General features: G+C 52.8%; 1 protein-coding gene across 3 annotated transcripts in view; it reads left to right on the forward strand.

Annotated features, from left to right (window-relative positions):
- Positions 1-14462, forward strand: part of OGDH (oxoglutarate dehydrogenase) — a 44384-nt gene that overhangs the window by 18644 nt on the left and 11278 nt on the right. The window contains exons 3-6 of one of the 3 annotated variants that reach the window (XM_066354030.1): positions 2169-2360; positions 4276-4366; positions 9124-9168; positions 14185-14300. In XM_066354030.1, the coding sequence (XP_066210127.1) occupies positions 2169-2360; positions 4276-4366; positions 9124-9168; positions 14185-14300 (444 nt within the window). Of the gene's footprint in view, positions 1-2168; positions 2361-4275; positions 4367-4488; positions 4592-9123; positions 9169-14184; positions 14301-14462 lie in introns of all 3 variants that reach the window. The other 2 variants (XM_066354032.1, XM_066354031.1) reach the window with 2 other exon arrangements.

Raw genomic sequence — 14462 nt, forward strand, 5'->3', positions numbered from 1 at the left:
TGGGAACAGCTTGACAGGACAGTTGAGAGCGTGGTCTTGGGTTCTGCGTCGCACTGGGGGGCAGAGGACTCCCGATGTCAGGGTACCTGGGCAAGGTGCTGTGCGGTCCATGTGGCAGCCACTGTGGACAGCAGCCCCAGATCTCTTTACAGTCAGCTGGCACACTGACAAGCAGCCAGAATGATAAAAACAGGAGCGCCTTGAACAGTAAGGTTTGTTAAAACATTTTTAAATTACTATTAATATATAAATCAGTTTATTTTATTAAGAGATTCAGACAGACAGGATGGGAGAGATAAGAAGCATCAAATCTCTGTTGCTGCTCTTTAGTTGCTCATTGATTGCTTTCTCATATGTGCCTTGACTGGGGGGCTACAGCAGAGCGAGTGACCCTTGCTCAAGCCAGCGACCTTGGGCTCAAGCCAGCGACCTTTGGGCTCAAGCCAGCGACCTTGGGCTTAAGCTAGTGACCTTGAGCTTCAAGCCAGCGACCTTTGGGCTCAAGCCAGCGACCCCATGCTCAGTCAAGCTGGTGAGCCTGCACTCAAGCTGGCGATCTCAGGGTTTTGAACCTGGGTCCTCTGTCTCCCAGTCCAGTGCTCTACCCACTATGCCACCAGCTGGTCAGACTTGATTCAGTTTTTATTAAAATATAAACTCTGGCCCTGGCCAGCTGGCTCAGTGGTTGAGCATCGACCGGCATGTGGAAGTCCCAGGTTCCATTCCCGGCCATGGCACACAGGACAAGTGCCCATCTGCTTCTCCACCCCTCCCCCTCTCCTTCCTCTCTGTTTCTTCCCCTCCTGTAGCCAAGGCTCCATTGGAGCGAAGTTGGCCTGGGTGGGCAGAGCATCACTCCCCTGGTGCCGGGTGGATCCTGGTTAGGCGCATGCAGGAGTTTGTCTGCCTCCCCACTTCTCACTTCAAGAAAATAAAAAAATAAAATAAAATAAAAAAGGAAAAAAACCCAGCAAAACTCTGGTGTTTGATATATTCACTATGTTGTACAGTCATCACCTAGTAGTTTGATTTTTTTTAATTAAGTTTCTGAGTGCAAGAGGAATATGTTCTTACTGCAGAATGATTTGAACGTTCTCAAAGCTCCCCTGACACCACCTGTAGCAAGAGGCCAGAGTGCCCTGTGTGAGGCGGGCGACCTGGCCTCCACTCACCACAGCATCTTTCCTAGTTTGTGACTGGCGGCAGCAGGCAGTGGTCCCTTTGGGACTATGGAGCCAGGAGACCTATTCGACACCTGGACAGCTGTGGGTGGTGCTCACCAGGAAGGCAAATACAAATCTGGTGACGGTACTTCCCACGTTCTTCGAGCAGTCCGAACAGAGTTTACTGGCAGAGAACCATAGAAACTGGAAAATGCATGGTAGAAAAGAAAGCCAGTGTTTTCATTTTTCCAGCCTTTTTGGTTTTTAATAGTTTGGGCTTTTTAAATCTTAGTTTCTTTGACCTCTGAAACTTTTATTTTTTAACTCACATCTTTGAGATGAGCAAAATACCATAGTTCCCAGTATCTGTGCACATTATGAATTGAACCATTCAGACATGATGTAGCTGGCCTGCAGATTGTGTGCTGACTGCTGTCACCTACACGACTCAGTCTTGACAGAACTGAGCCCAGAGTGTTAGGTACCTCGCCGAGATCACAGGACTCAGAGAGATTGGAAGTCCTCCCTCTGACCGCACTCCCTGAGCCCTCCGCTCCTGAGTAGCCCTCCTGAAGTACGGACAGCATGGTTTCCCCAGGAGTTGGAGCCCTGGCTGCCTCTTACACAAGGGTCCGTTGTGTGTCAGAGGTGAGGGCACCAGCAAGGCCTGGGCCAAAGGAGCTGTGCCAAGGGACAGGAGGTCAGGACAGATAGGCAGGAAGGCCTCTGTCCTGCTCCTGGGCTGCCTCAGGCTTTGGGGTGATGACGGAAGGGCAGCCACAGGGCATCTGCATCCTTGGTGTGGGGCATCCTGAGTGGTGAGGGGGCAGGCCCAGCCTCCAAGAGACCTGTCCTTTGGAGATAGAAGCAGCTAACCAGACCACGAGGACGTTCCCCAACCAGGACGTGACCTGCCTGCAGAGAACAGTTCTTTTTTTTTGGCTGAAAATGAAGACAAGGCCCCAGTGAGCACTGGAGTGACACATGTGTTCCTTCTCTCTTCAGTCATGGGACATTTTTTTCCGAAACACCAATGCTGGGGCACCCCCAGGCACCGCCTACCAGAGTCCACTCCCCCTGAGCCCAGGAGCCCTGTCTGCCGTGGCCCGAGCGCAGCCCCTGGTAGCCGCCCAGCCCAACGTGGACAAGCTGGTGGAGGACCACCTGGCAGTGCAGTCTCTCATCAGGGCCTACCAGGTAAGGTGGCGCCGGTTGGCCTCCCGAGGATGGCGTTGCCCTCCAGGGCGCTGTCTCCCTGCCCTGGGATCTAGGGATGTAAAAATGAGAAAGACGAGAAAAGGAGCAGGACATTCTCAGCCTTTGTGCAAGTCCTCCGCCACCTTTAGCGCTTGCCCTGGAGGTCACTCCTGATCTGTCTCCATAGGTTGGCAGGAAAGATTTGTGAGCAGGGAGACAGTGCTAGCTGGCGGGAAGTGCCAGTGACCAGGAGGACTGTGCTGTCCCCGTGTCAGCTGCTCGTACCCAAATACAGTAGGAGGAGATGAACCTGTGAGAGTCTGGGGACAGACATGCCCTTGGAAGCAGGGAGAGGCAGGTGAGGTCATTGCAGTTCACAGTCCACCCCCTGGGGCAGAACTGGGCAGAGCCTTTCTCAGAGCCCAGCAGCCTGTCCCAGGTTAGCCACCTGGCATAGGGAAGAGTCCAAGTCCACGTGTGGGCACCTGGTCCCGGGGCAGCCCTGGGGAGCAAAATCTCAGGGGCCCCTGTGAGCCAGGCTCCCCTGCTGCCTCTCGCGTCCCACAGCGCAGCCCGTGGGTCGGGTGTTCTCTGCCCTCTGGACAGGTGCACAGGGGCGCAGCCAGCGGGTTCTCCCCAAGGAGCGAAGCTGTGCGGGGACCAGAGGGCAGCAGGCTGGGCCCACAGTGCCGCTCCCAGTGGGCGCTGCTGTGGACAGGTGCGTGCACTCAGCAGCTGCCGCCGTCGGGGTTGTCACTGCTCCTGTCAGTGCCACCAGAGCGCGTGGGTGACGTTCCCCGTGCTTCAGGAGGCAGACTTGGAGGGACTTTCTTTTTCCTCTTTCTAGGCAGTTCAGGTCAGATGTGGAAGTCCCTGACATAGCTGTCCTTTGTCTGACACTGCACCCTGACCCCCCAGCAGGGACGGACAGGACCCCACGGTCTACCTCAGACTGCCTCTGCCCAACAGTGGTGTCCCTTCCTCCTCAGGAACCTCTCCTGTTCTAAGCAGAGGTGGCATCACGCTGGGGTGACAGTCCCCAGCAGACCCGTTTCCATTTATCCAGTAGGTCCTTTTAGACTCCCAACTTTTTTTTTTTTTTGGTAATATTGAGAGGTTTTTTTGTTTTGTTTTTTGAGATTTTATTTATTGATTTTAGAATGGGAGGGCGGAGGAGCAGGAAGCATCAACCCATAATAGTTACTTCTCATACGTGCCTTGACCAGGCAAGCCCAGGGTTTCGAACCAGTGAGCTCAGCGTCCCAGGTTGATGCTCTGTCCAGTGTGCCACCGCAGGTCAGGCAGATTCCCAACTTTCTTGTAACCTGAGGCATTTTTCATAAAAGTGCCTTTGTGCACAATAGTGCCTAGAAAGTCAACTATTAGCCCTGGCCGGTTGGCTCAGTGGTAGAGCGTCGGCCTGGCGTGCAGAAGTCCCAGGTTCGATTCCCGGCCAGGGCACACAGGAGAGGCACCCATCTGCTTCTCCACCCCTCCCCCTCTCCTTCCTCTCTGTCTCTCTCTTCCCCTCCTGCAGCCAGCCGAGGCTCCATTGGAGCCTCCAAGGATGGCCCAGGCGCTGGGGATGGCTCCTTGGCCTCTGCCCCAGGCACTAGAGTGGCTCTGGTCGCAGCAGAGCGACCCCCTGGAGGGGCAGAGCATCGCCCCCTGGTGGGCGTGCCAGGTGGATCCCGGTCGGGCGCATGCGGGAGTCTGTCTGATTGTCTCTCCCCATTTCTAGCTTCAGAAAAATACAAAAAAAAAAAAAGAAAAGAAAAGAAAGTCAACTATTTTAAGGCTTTTAAAAGTTAATCTGTTACTTGGGTTCATTGCTCTCAAGGAAAGTTTGACCACATGTGACTTTTACCCCACAGCCCAGGACCTGCTTAACCACTGCTTGTGTTATTGCTTCTAGGTCAGGGGTCACCACATTGCAAAACTTGATCCTCTCGGAATTAGTTGTGTAAATTTTGATGATGCTCCAGTAACTGTTTCTTCAAACGTGGGTGAGGATTAATCTGTAAATGCTAATTTTAATGTACTTTTACTTTTTTTTACCCCTTCCCTCTTTTTTTTCTCCTGTCCTTTTGTGTGTGTCCCTCCCTCTCCATCGCTGGCCCTTCCGTAGATACGAGGGCACCATGTAGCTCAGCTGGACCCCCTGGGAATTTTGGATGCCGATCTGGACTCCTCCGTGCCCGCTGACATTATCTCATCCACAGACAAACTTGGTGAGGGCCTGAGAGCAGCCAGCGCTGCGCTGCTTAGCTCCCGTGTCCCAGCCGTGGCAGCCGGACGGGAGGGAAGGCTCTTAAGTTTCCTTTGTTCTGATCACTTGAAAGTTACCGGTCATGCGGCCGTAGTGTGTGGGGGCAAGTTATTTTTATTCCAGTTTTTCAGCCAGTTTGTGTGAGCTCAGTTGTCTGAGGCTCAAATTGGAAAGTAAAATTTGGGACAGAAAAGGTTTAGGACACAGGAAAAGGATGGCCCACCTGTGCAGTGGTCAGAAGATCATCGGAGACTCAGGCCTCCGGCTGCGGGCTCCAGACCTGGGTGCAGGGCCGCCTGCGCCAGGACCAGGCTGTGCTCAGCCCTGCGGTCACTGGCGGGACGAGCTCCAGAGAGGGTTGTGCAGCTGAGGTTGTGTGTCTCGATTCTTAACTGCCGGTGATCACACTGAGGAAACTTCGGGAGGCGCCCTGGTGCACAGAGAGGCGTGTGAGGCCTACAGGCCATCATCACACGCCCCTCGCTGCTGCCGCGCTGTGCAGGGCGTGGCTGGCTCACCCCACTCAGTCGCTTCCTCAAGTTAATCTGCTCTCAGTCACCGTCTTGCTAACTGTGCTAAAGAAATGATGATGTGACTAATTCTGAAGTGGGCGGGCTTCACAGAAACCGTGCATGCTAATGAGACTGACGATTACCCCCTGCCTAACACTGCTCTTGCCAGGGGACCTAACCCGCGGCCTCTGAGTGAGGCTGACCAGTGCTGACCAGTGCTGACCAGTGCTGACGTGGGAGGCGAGGCTAGCCTGCACTCAGCGTGGCTCTGGCATCGGTGTCAGTGGCTTGTCGCTGGTCTTTCTGCATTTCAGAAGCAGTCACAGGTGGCACAGGGTTTTCTCTGCGCTGGGCCTGCACTCGGGTGTGCGAGGGAGACCCTCCTGACTGTGACTGAGGAGGGCCAGTTCAGGTCATAGACAGTGTTGTGCTCCCAGAAGCGGGCTTTTCTGTGTGGTGTCCCCAGGACATGGAGCCTCTGTCCTCTTCCTCCTCCTCCCCATGGATCCTGCAGCACCCAGGCTGACACCCCCATCCTCACCTGTCCCGATGCCTCCTCAGCACGCGTGCCCTCCTGGGAGATGGCCCATGGGTCACATGGCAGACCCTCCAAACAGAACAGGAAGGGTGCGTGGGAGGTGAGGTCTCCTTTCCCACCCTCTCAGGGACGTGGGTGCCAGTTTCTTGGTATCAGAACAGACCTGTTCAGCTCTCATTAGAGCTGCTTAGGGAGTCTAGAGCTTTCCCGCCCCGCTTGGTCAGTTTGGTCAGAGCCACAGCCGACCCAGGTGATGAGTCTGGGAAGGGAGGGAAGTCAGCTGTGGACCCTGCCCAGCTCCACAGGTCACGGCTCACTGAGGGCACTGGCAGGGCCTCTGTTCGTTCTCGGCCACCGTGACCTTGCTGTACACCCCACTCTGGGGGGCGTCCCTGACAGCGCACCTCACAGTGGGGGTGGGTGTTACAGATCAGGGACACAAGCGGTGGCCCCACAGCACCCTGAGGTCGCTAGAGGAAGATGCTGCCTCCTCTGGCCAGGGGCCCGCAGAACCACTTGAGAAAGTCAGGGAGCCGCCACCCCCTTTGCAGAAGAAAAGTGTGTTTTCATCTTGAGAATTTGAAGTAATGTGACATAAAAGTCATGATAAGTCTTTAGCTACAAAAATGGGAAATAGTGTAAACCAGTATATGATTGCATCTGTAGGAAAATTAGTCTTAAGTTGTCTCACCCTTGATGTGCGTGGATCAAGAAAATAGTGGTCCAGCACAACCACTCCGTCCATGGGCCTTGGACCGCTTCTCGGGCGCTTTCGTGAGGTCACCTGAACCTTAGGCCTGGCTCTGCTGGGTCCCTGTTTCTTCTGTCAGATTGTTTCAGAATTAGCTAAGGTCCTCGGGACGGAGCTAGACCCTGAGGTCCACCCTGGGCCAGCGTGATCAGCACTGACTGGCCCCCTGGTGGAGCGCTGGAGCCCAGGTCACACAAGGCTGTGGGTGAGGCCCGGGCTCGCCTGAGTGATGGGGGCACGGTGCCACTGCGGGCGGGTTCGGGGTGAGCAAGGGTCCTGCTGTCCTCGGTTGCTGCCACGCCTCCTCGGGGCTTCTCATCTCTATAGGGAAACTGAGATTGGGGGACACATTGCAGAGCACGCTGCAGGCAGGGGCAGTGGGCAGTGGGAGCAGGACTGTTGTCCACTCGGAATCTCTTAATGTAGAGTGTGTGAATGCTTCCCACTGAGCTCTTGACCCTTATTGACCAGTTGTGAGAAGGCTGGGGAAGGCTGGCCTAGCACGTCTCCTGGCCCCTGAAGTAAGATGGAGAGATGGGGTGTTAACAGGCTGGGCGGCCATGGGGCTCCTGGGGGCTCCTGGGAGGGATGTCAGGACACTGCCCTTGCGGCATTACTGTGGAGGCAGCACAGTGTGGTGGAGATGGTGGGCTTGCTGGTACTTCTGATTGAAATTGAACTCGTGGTAGAACAGTTTTTTCATTAGGTGCGGGTAGTTGCTAGCAGCAGGTGCCTTTTCTCAAGGTGTGTTTGTTGGAGGCCAGTTCTAGGTGCCACACTGTCCCATCCACTCACCTCCCAGAGAAGGGCTGGGAACCCCACCCTGAGCCTGTCTATGTAGCCCCCAGTCTGGCCACACTGAACTGCCCTGGACTGGTCTGGGGACCTGAGAAAGTTCCCTTTAGCTGCCACCCACCTTCTCTTTCAAGTGCAACATTTGCATTAGATTGCAACTTCAGCCTGCCATCTTCAGCAGTTTCTGAGTAAACGCTACAGTCTACCTGCTCACAATCAGCTTCATAATTTTTGAGCAGTCCACCTAGCATTTCCTGGCTGCTGTGAGTGAGGAGCGGGGACCAGGCTCCCTAAGTCCTCACAAGCTGCTGGAGCTGGCAGACCAGTGGCGCCCAGGCCTGGCCTCAGCCCCTCCTGCCGTCCCTCAAGGTGCTCAGCTGGAAGCTTGGTGGCTCACCCTGAGCGCTCACCTCCAGCAGAGCCTCCTGTACTCAGCAGGCGATATTTTCTCCAGTGTGTTCAGGTGCTGGGGACCCTGTGTGCTCTTGTGAGTGACAAACAGACTTTCATCTCTTACTGTCCTTTGGTTCATGTCTTCTGTTTGCATTGTATTCTTAAGAGGCTAAAAAATACAGCAGTCCCCTCTTATCTGCGGGGAACATTCCAGAACCCCCAGTGGTAAACCCCTGTGTACTCTTCTCCTACGCACACACCTGTGACAAGTATAATTTATAAATAAGGCATAGTGAGAGAGTAACAACCAACCGTGAAGTAACTATAACAATACACTGAAGTAGAAGTTCCCTGAATGTGGTCTCTCTCTCAGAACTGAAATGACTAACGGGCATGAATTGGTGGACAGAGGGATGACTCACTTCCCAGGCAGGACGAGGTGGGCAGCTCCAGGCTCCATCATGCTGCTGAAAGCCGCGTGCAACTGGAGACTAACAAACTGCTTATTTCTGGAAGTTTCCATGTAATATTTTTGGAAACTTCACGATTGACTGGGGATAACTGAACCCACCAGTGAGGGGGTGCTGCTGTACAGGTGAAAGTAAAAGCACCCGCCCGCCCCATACCCAGAGTGAGCAAGTGTTGCCTCTAGCCTTTGTCACAGGTGGTGTGTTTGTAGGTTGCCCCTTGACATGGTCCTGTCTCTTGATTCTGAGGACTGAAGGAGAAAAACAGTCTTCGTTTCTCACTTAAGCAGAGCATCAGCCTTTGCAGAACCTGGTTGTTCAGGCTTAGAGCCGCTGGCTCCGAGGTCTTGATGGGAGCTGTTCCCACCTGAGTCCCTGCATCCTTTCTGAGTCAGAGTTCTTGCCGTCCACTTCGAAGGAAGTGTTGCTGGCCTTCCCGGGGCAGGAAGCAGCTGCAGGGACAGTGGCCATGCTCTGACCACTGAGCCCTCAGCCTTGTGAACCCTCTTACCAAGAGCCTCTCTGACCCATCCTGCTGGCCCTGGCCAGGAAGGCCACCAGTGCGGGAGACAGGCGCTCACTGGGCGTGCAGCTGACTTGTATTCTTGGGCTGACGTGGACCCGCCTCTCACTCTAGAATCTGCAAGAGTGAAAGAATCTGCACTCTAAAGTCTTGAGGGTTCAGATCTAGTCTGCTGAGGAATGAGAATCAATCTTTCATCTTTTCCCTTTTTTTCCCCCAACGTATCCAGATTTGACGGACTCCTTCCCAGGAGACATGTGTCAGCCACTTCTGTGGGAGGAGAAAGGGGGTCTCAGACACTGCCCCCAGTTGCCTTCCCCCCTCACCAGGCCAGCTGTTGACCATAGTAGCCCCACCTTGTCACCACCCTGTCCTCCTCCATTGTCTGTGACAGTGTCTGTCTGTGACAGTGTCTGTGCTTCCCTGACTGCTGTGGTGTGGGGGGGGTTGGGTCTCTGAACTAACTCTCACCTGTCTTTTTCCTCCTGCGCTTGCCCACGCTCCCCTGCTCTCAGACCTTGCCGTTTTCCAGGAACGACTTCGAGTGCTAACAGTGGGAGGTATGGAAACCGAGCCTTCTTCCTGGGAGCTGAGGACAGCCTTGGACAGAATGTGCAGCTTCTCCTAGCATGCCCTTGGGGGAAGTTGACACCTCTGTCAGGTGTTCTGAAGTTTGTTAATTGTTTGGAAATGTTTCCCCTTCACTCAGTTGTGACCTAGCAGGTAGAGCTGCTTCTCTGTCATTTCTGTCCTTCCATTCTGTGTCCTGGAGCACCTCCCCCTCACGTGTGCACCTCCCTTCGCTGCTCCCTCCTGTGCAGGCCTCAGGTGCCTCTGCTGTCACGTGCTGAGGCCACATTGCATTCTGCATGTGCACTCCCTCCTGCCCCTTGTGCTGGGCCCTCAGCTGGACTCTGCATTCTCTCAGATTCTGCCTCTTGGGCACTGGTGATAAGACTTCCCATTTGTCCCAGGTATTGATAAAAACTGCATGGAGTGAGGGCCCCTTAATGACCCTGGACTCTGGGCAGAGCACCTTCAGGGAATCCAGAATGGGGTGCTGGGGGTCCTTGCCTGTTGTTGCTCACCGTGGCCAGTCTCCCACACCCGGCCTCTCTCAATGTTCATTTTCCTCCATCTTGCTATTAATGGCTCTGAGGCTCTAGGTTTTCTTTTGTTTTTGAGAGGGAAGGAGGGAGAGGAAGACAGGGAGGGAGGAGAAAGGTGAGAGGCATCAATTTGTGGTTGCTTGTTCATTGATTACTTCTCACATGAGCCCTGAGGCGGGCAGGAGGGCTCCCACGGAGCCAGTGACCCCTTGCTCAAGCCAGTGACCTTGGGCTTCAAGCCAGCCACCTTGGGGTCATGTCGATGATCTCATGCTCAAGCCAGTGACCTTGGGGTTTCCAGCTGGGGACCTCAGTGTCTGGGGTTGATGCTCTATCCACTGCACCACCACGTCAGGTTGTGAGGCTCTAGTTTTGATTAAACTTATTATTTTGATGTAATTATAGATTCATAGTCAGTTGTTAGAAATAACAGAGCATGTGCCTCTCAGCCAGTTCCACAGTGGTCACACTTTGTCACCCAGCAGGGGCTTGCAGTGACATGTCTATCCCCACAGGGTCCATCCTGCTGTCCTCTGTAGACACCACTCCCCCTGCCCACCCCTGTGTGTGACCCCTGGCAGTCACTGTCCGTTTCTCTAACTGTCATTTCCAGAAGGTTATACTGATAAAATCACCCTATGTAATATTTGGAAATGGCACTTGCCAATCAGCCTGATTTTCTAGAGTTTCACTTGTGCTGTTTTCTAACGCTTTGTTCCTGACTCTGGCCACCGTGGTTTTAGCTGCTCAGTTGGTGAAGCTGACTAATGGGTGTTTTGCAGAGAAGTTAAGTTCTGATGAGTCCAGTTGGTCAGTTTTGTGGATCCTGCTTTTGGTGTCAAGTCTAAGCACGCTTTCCCTTGTGTTCGACCCGAAGATGTTCTGTGTATTTGTCTAAAGGTTTTCTAGCTTTGGATTTATATTTAGATCTATGATCCATTTTGAGTTAATTTCTAAAATGTGAAGGATTTTGTTTGGAGGGGCTACCTATGAATGTCTGATGGCTGTAGCACCGTAAACTGAAAACAGTCTTTCCTTCACTGACTTCTGGATTTCTGTGGAAAATCAGCTGGGCTCGTCTGGGGGGGGTCCCATCTGTGGGGGTCCCGTCTGCATGCATCTGTATCCCCACTGGCGCCACCTGGTGTTCACTGCTGTCACTGCTGTACTCTGTCTCAGATTTGCATTGCTTTCTCCGGCCTTTGTCTTCCCATATAAATTTCAGAACAAGTTTGTTTGTTTTCTTTAACTTTTTATTTATTGATTTGAGAGAGAAATAGAGCAACATGGATTTGTTGTTCCTCTTATTTATGCATTCATTGGTTGATTCCTGTGTGTGCCTGACCAGGAGTCAAACCGGAACTTGGGTGTATAGGACGCTCTGACCAGAGGAGCAACCGGCCAGGCAAGCTTGCTTCTGTTTACAGAAAGTCTTGCTGACGCTTCGGTAGAAATGTGTGGGGCTCTGGGGAGACGGTTCCTCTCTTTCAGCTCTGGAAAGTGGGCTGCCACTTCCTTCTGGCTTCGGGGCTGCCTTTTTTTTTTTTTTTTTTTTTTAAGATTTTATTTATTGATTTTACAGAGAGAAGGGAGAGGGGGACGAGAAGCATCAACTCATAGTCGTTTCACTTGAGCTGTTTGTTGATTGCTTGTCGTATGTGCTTTGACCAGACAAGTGCAGTTCTGAACTGGCGACCTCAGCATTCCAGGTCCCCACTCTACCCACTGCGCCCCCACAGGGTCCAGGGCTTCCGATTAGAAATCCTCCGTCACCTGAGCTGCTTTTCCCTCCAAGTGCCATTTTACTGTGTCTGCTTTCAAGACTTTTTATTTTATTTTCAGATGTTTAACTAGGGCGTTTTGGTGTGGGTTTATTTGAGTTTATCCCGTGAGTTCGCTCGGCTTCTTCAGACTCGTGGATTTAAGTCTTTCGCCACATTTGGGAAGTTTTATGCCATTTTTTCCCAAGCTGCCCTCTTTCTGTGCTCGCTCTTGTGAGGTCTGTGACAGTGTCACACATCTCCACAGCTTTCTTCCTTCTCTCCCCTCCGTGTGCTCTCTCCTTTCCAGATTGGTTCCTTTCTGTTGTTCATTTCTGAAACGAACCATCTCATTGGTTCATTTCTACCTTCGAGGTCACAACTGGTCCTCTGTTCCTGGTTCTGCCAGAGCCCACCCATTGAGTGGTGATCTGAGCCATGATATTTTGCAGTTTCTAAATTTCCCTTTAGGTTCTTCTTTGTGTCTTCAGTGTTTTGTTTTCTGCAGACTTTTTTTTTTTCCGAGTCTTATCTTTTTTCATTTGTCCCTGTCATGTTCCAGTTGCTGAAACTATGTGATACTAGCTCCTTAAGAATCTAATCAGATAATTCCGAGGTCTGTGTCCCTCTGGTGTCTGTTGATTATATTGTTCGATCTGAGATAGTCCTCATTCTTGTTTAAGTGATTGTTTTTGAAACCAGCACGCTTGGGGTTGGGAGACCTAGAATCTTATTGATGTCTGTTACAGCAGTCTTCTCTGAACACTGCTCTGGTGGGAGGCCCCTGAGTTCCTCCCAGGTGGGGATGAATATCCTGGATGGGGGAGTGGGCAGGCACATTACCTCCCAGAGCAGATGGAAATTTGGGCCTTTTATGAAACCTTGGAGGTCACAGGTCGGAGGACACTGCAGGATAGCCTGGGTGGGGGTGGGGCTGCAGTGTATGCTAGTGTTTAGTGGAACCAAACAGCTCTGTCTGTGCAGCCAGGCTGCCCTCTCCTGGTCCTTTAGCAAGAGCTGCTTTTGTTGGGGCTTGTCTGTATGCACCTGGAAGAGTTCCAGGATGCAGGGTCTTGGCTCCCAGTCGGGGATGTGGGAGCCCAGGAGTGAACCCAGTGCTGCCAGCTGGTCAGCTTCTTTTCACTTTCCAGAGTCGCCTGACTTGTGATGCTTGGGGTCTTAGTTGCACTTAGCGGGCAACAGGGAGGAGTCTTCTCCACCTTCCTGGAAGCTGACCCTGTAGATTGATTTCTCAAAGGACCCAAGAACTTGGGAATGGGACCAATAGTTACGAGGTTCAGAGACCGATCAGTTCAGGGGGTGGAAGTGAAGAGCCACCGACTCGAGGCCGCACGCTCCTCGTGCTGAAAGGTCGTGGCAGCCAGGTCCCCGCGGATCTCCCTGGTCAGCCCCACAATCCCGGGGTCCTCCCAGAGTGCACATAGGCACTCTGCTTCTCTGAGGCCCTGCGGGAGCGTTCTGTGAGAACACTCCGCTAGGAGAGATGCCCCCACATGATTGCGGTTTTACTCTGGAAACACCGTGAGCTGGGCTGATGGCCAGAGCCAGGCAGTTCACCAGACACATATGATGGGCAGCCCTCACTCTTGGTGGAGTGGCAGCTGGGAGCAGTGCGGAGCTTCACCAGCCCCTCCCACACCACTGCAGGGAAGCAGCCAGCAAAAGGGTTTGGGAAACGCAGGCTTTGCTCTGCAGCGCTAGACAAACAAGGCTGCAGTTCCTGAGCCAGCTGGAAGGGGAGCATCGGAGAGACCCCCAGCCACCGTGACCAGTGAGCTGGTTTTCAGGTTGGAGCCTGGAAATTGTACATTTTTACCAATCTCCTAGGGGTTCAGATACATGGTTTGTTTCCCAGGCGGGGAAACAGGCTTCTGTCCTTGTGGGTGGGAACCCGCCTGCCAGTATCCCTGGATAGTTCTCTGAGCCTGCCCTTGGAAGCCAGCACACTGTGCCCGAGAGAGCCTGTCCCTCACGTCCCATCAGCTTGAGGAGGTGCTGGTGCCCAGGAAGCAGCAGTGACCGGTCAGTTAGTGAGCACCTATCCTATCCAGCCAGTGGCTGTCAGCTAGTGAGCCATCAGTAGGCAGAGATGTCAGTATTGGACCAGGAGAGTGGGTCCCGAATGTGCAGACTGGGGACCCCCAGGAGAAGGGATGGCTGTGGGACCCTCGCTGTGCTACCCAGCTGCTTTCCCGCAGACCAATCGGCTTCTTGGTGACTGTCCCTCACTTCTCGGTCTCCTGGCTTCCTGTCAATCACCGCATACAGACGTTATCACCGTATAAGACACAGACCTGTTCTATACCAGTTCCTCATTTTCTACTTGAATTTCCTCTTTTACTATTTTTCACTTGATTTCTGATTGACTTACCCAGTGCCTTTAAAACCAAAATTGGTTGGTGTCTTTGGGACCTTGAAAAACGTTTTTCTCTAAATTATGAATAATTGGTGCACTGGACAAATATATGCTTATATCAATTTTACTCTCATTTACCTATGATACCCAGTAATATTCTCAGCTTCCATTTGTTGCTAAATCTGTGTTTCTAGCTGTAAAATGTTATTTTCATATATATCAGAGGTTTTTATGGTTTTCCTTTCTCTTTTCTCTCCCCTGGGGAGTCCCTTCCCCTCTCCGTAAACTGTGGTCCCCGTGTGCCTGTGCCCGTCTCTCCTCGCCCCGCAGGGTTCTATGGCCTGGATGAGTCTGACCTCGACAAGGTCTTCCACCTGCCGACCACCACCTTCATCGGGGGGCAGGAGTCAGCGCTTCCTCTGCGGGAGATCATCCGGCGGCTGGAGGTGAGCAATTGCATGCTCTCTGGAAAAGCCTGGGTTGGCCGGAGTCATCCCGGATAGGTAGAGTTTTTCTTATCCTATATATAGTTTAAATGTAAAGAAAAGGGAACTCTTCTATCTTACAGATAAAAATGTATGGTTTTCGTTTTTACAACCAACCACAGA

The sequence above is a fragment of the Saccopteryx leptura genome, chromosome 12 (genome assembly GCF_036850995.1).
Source record: "Saccopteryx leptura isolate mSacLep1 chromosome 12, mSacLep1_pri_phased_curated, whole genome shotgun sequence".
Lineage (NCBI taxonomy): Eukaryota > Metazoa > Chordata > Mammalia > Chiroptera > Emballonuridae > Saccopteryx > Saccopteryx leptura.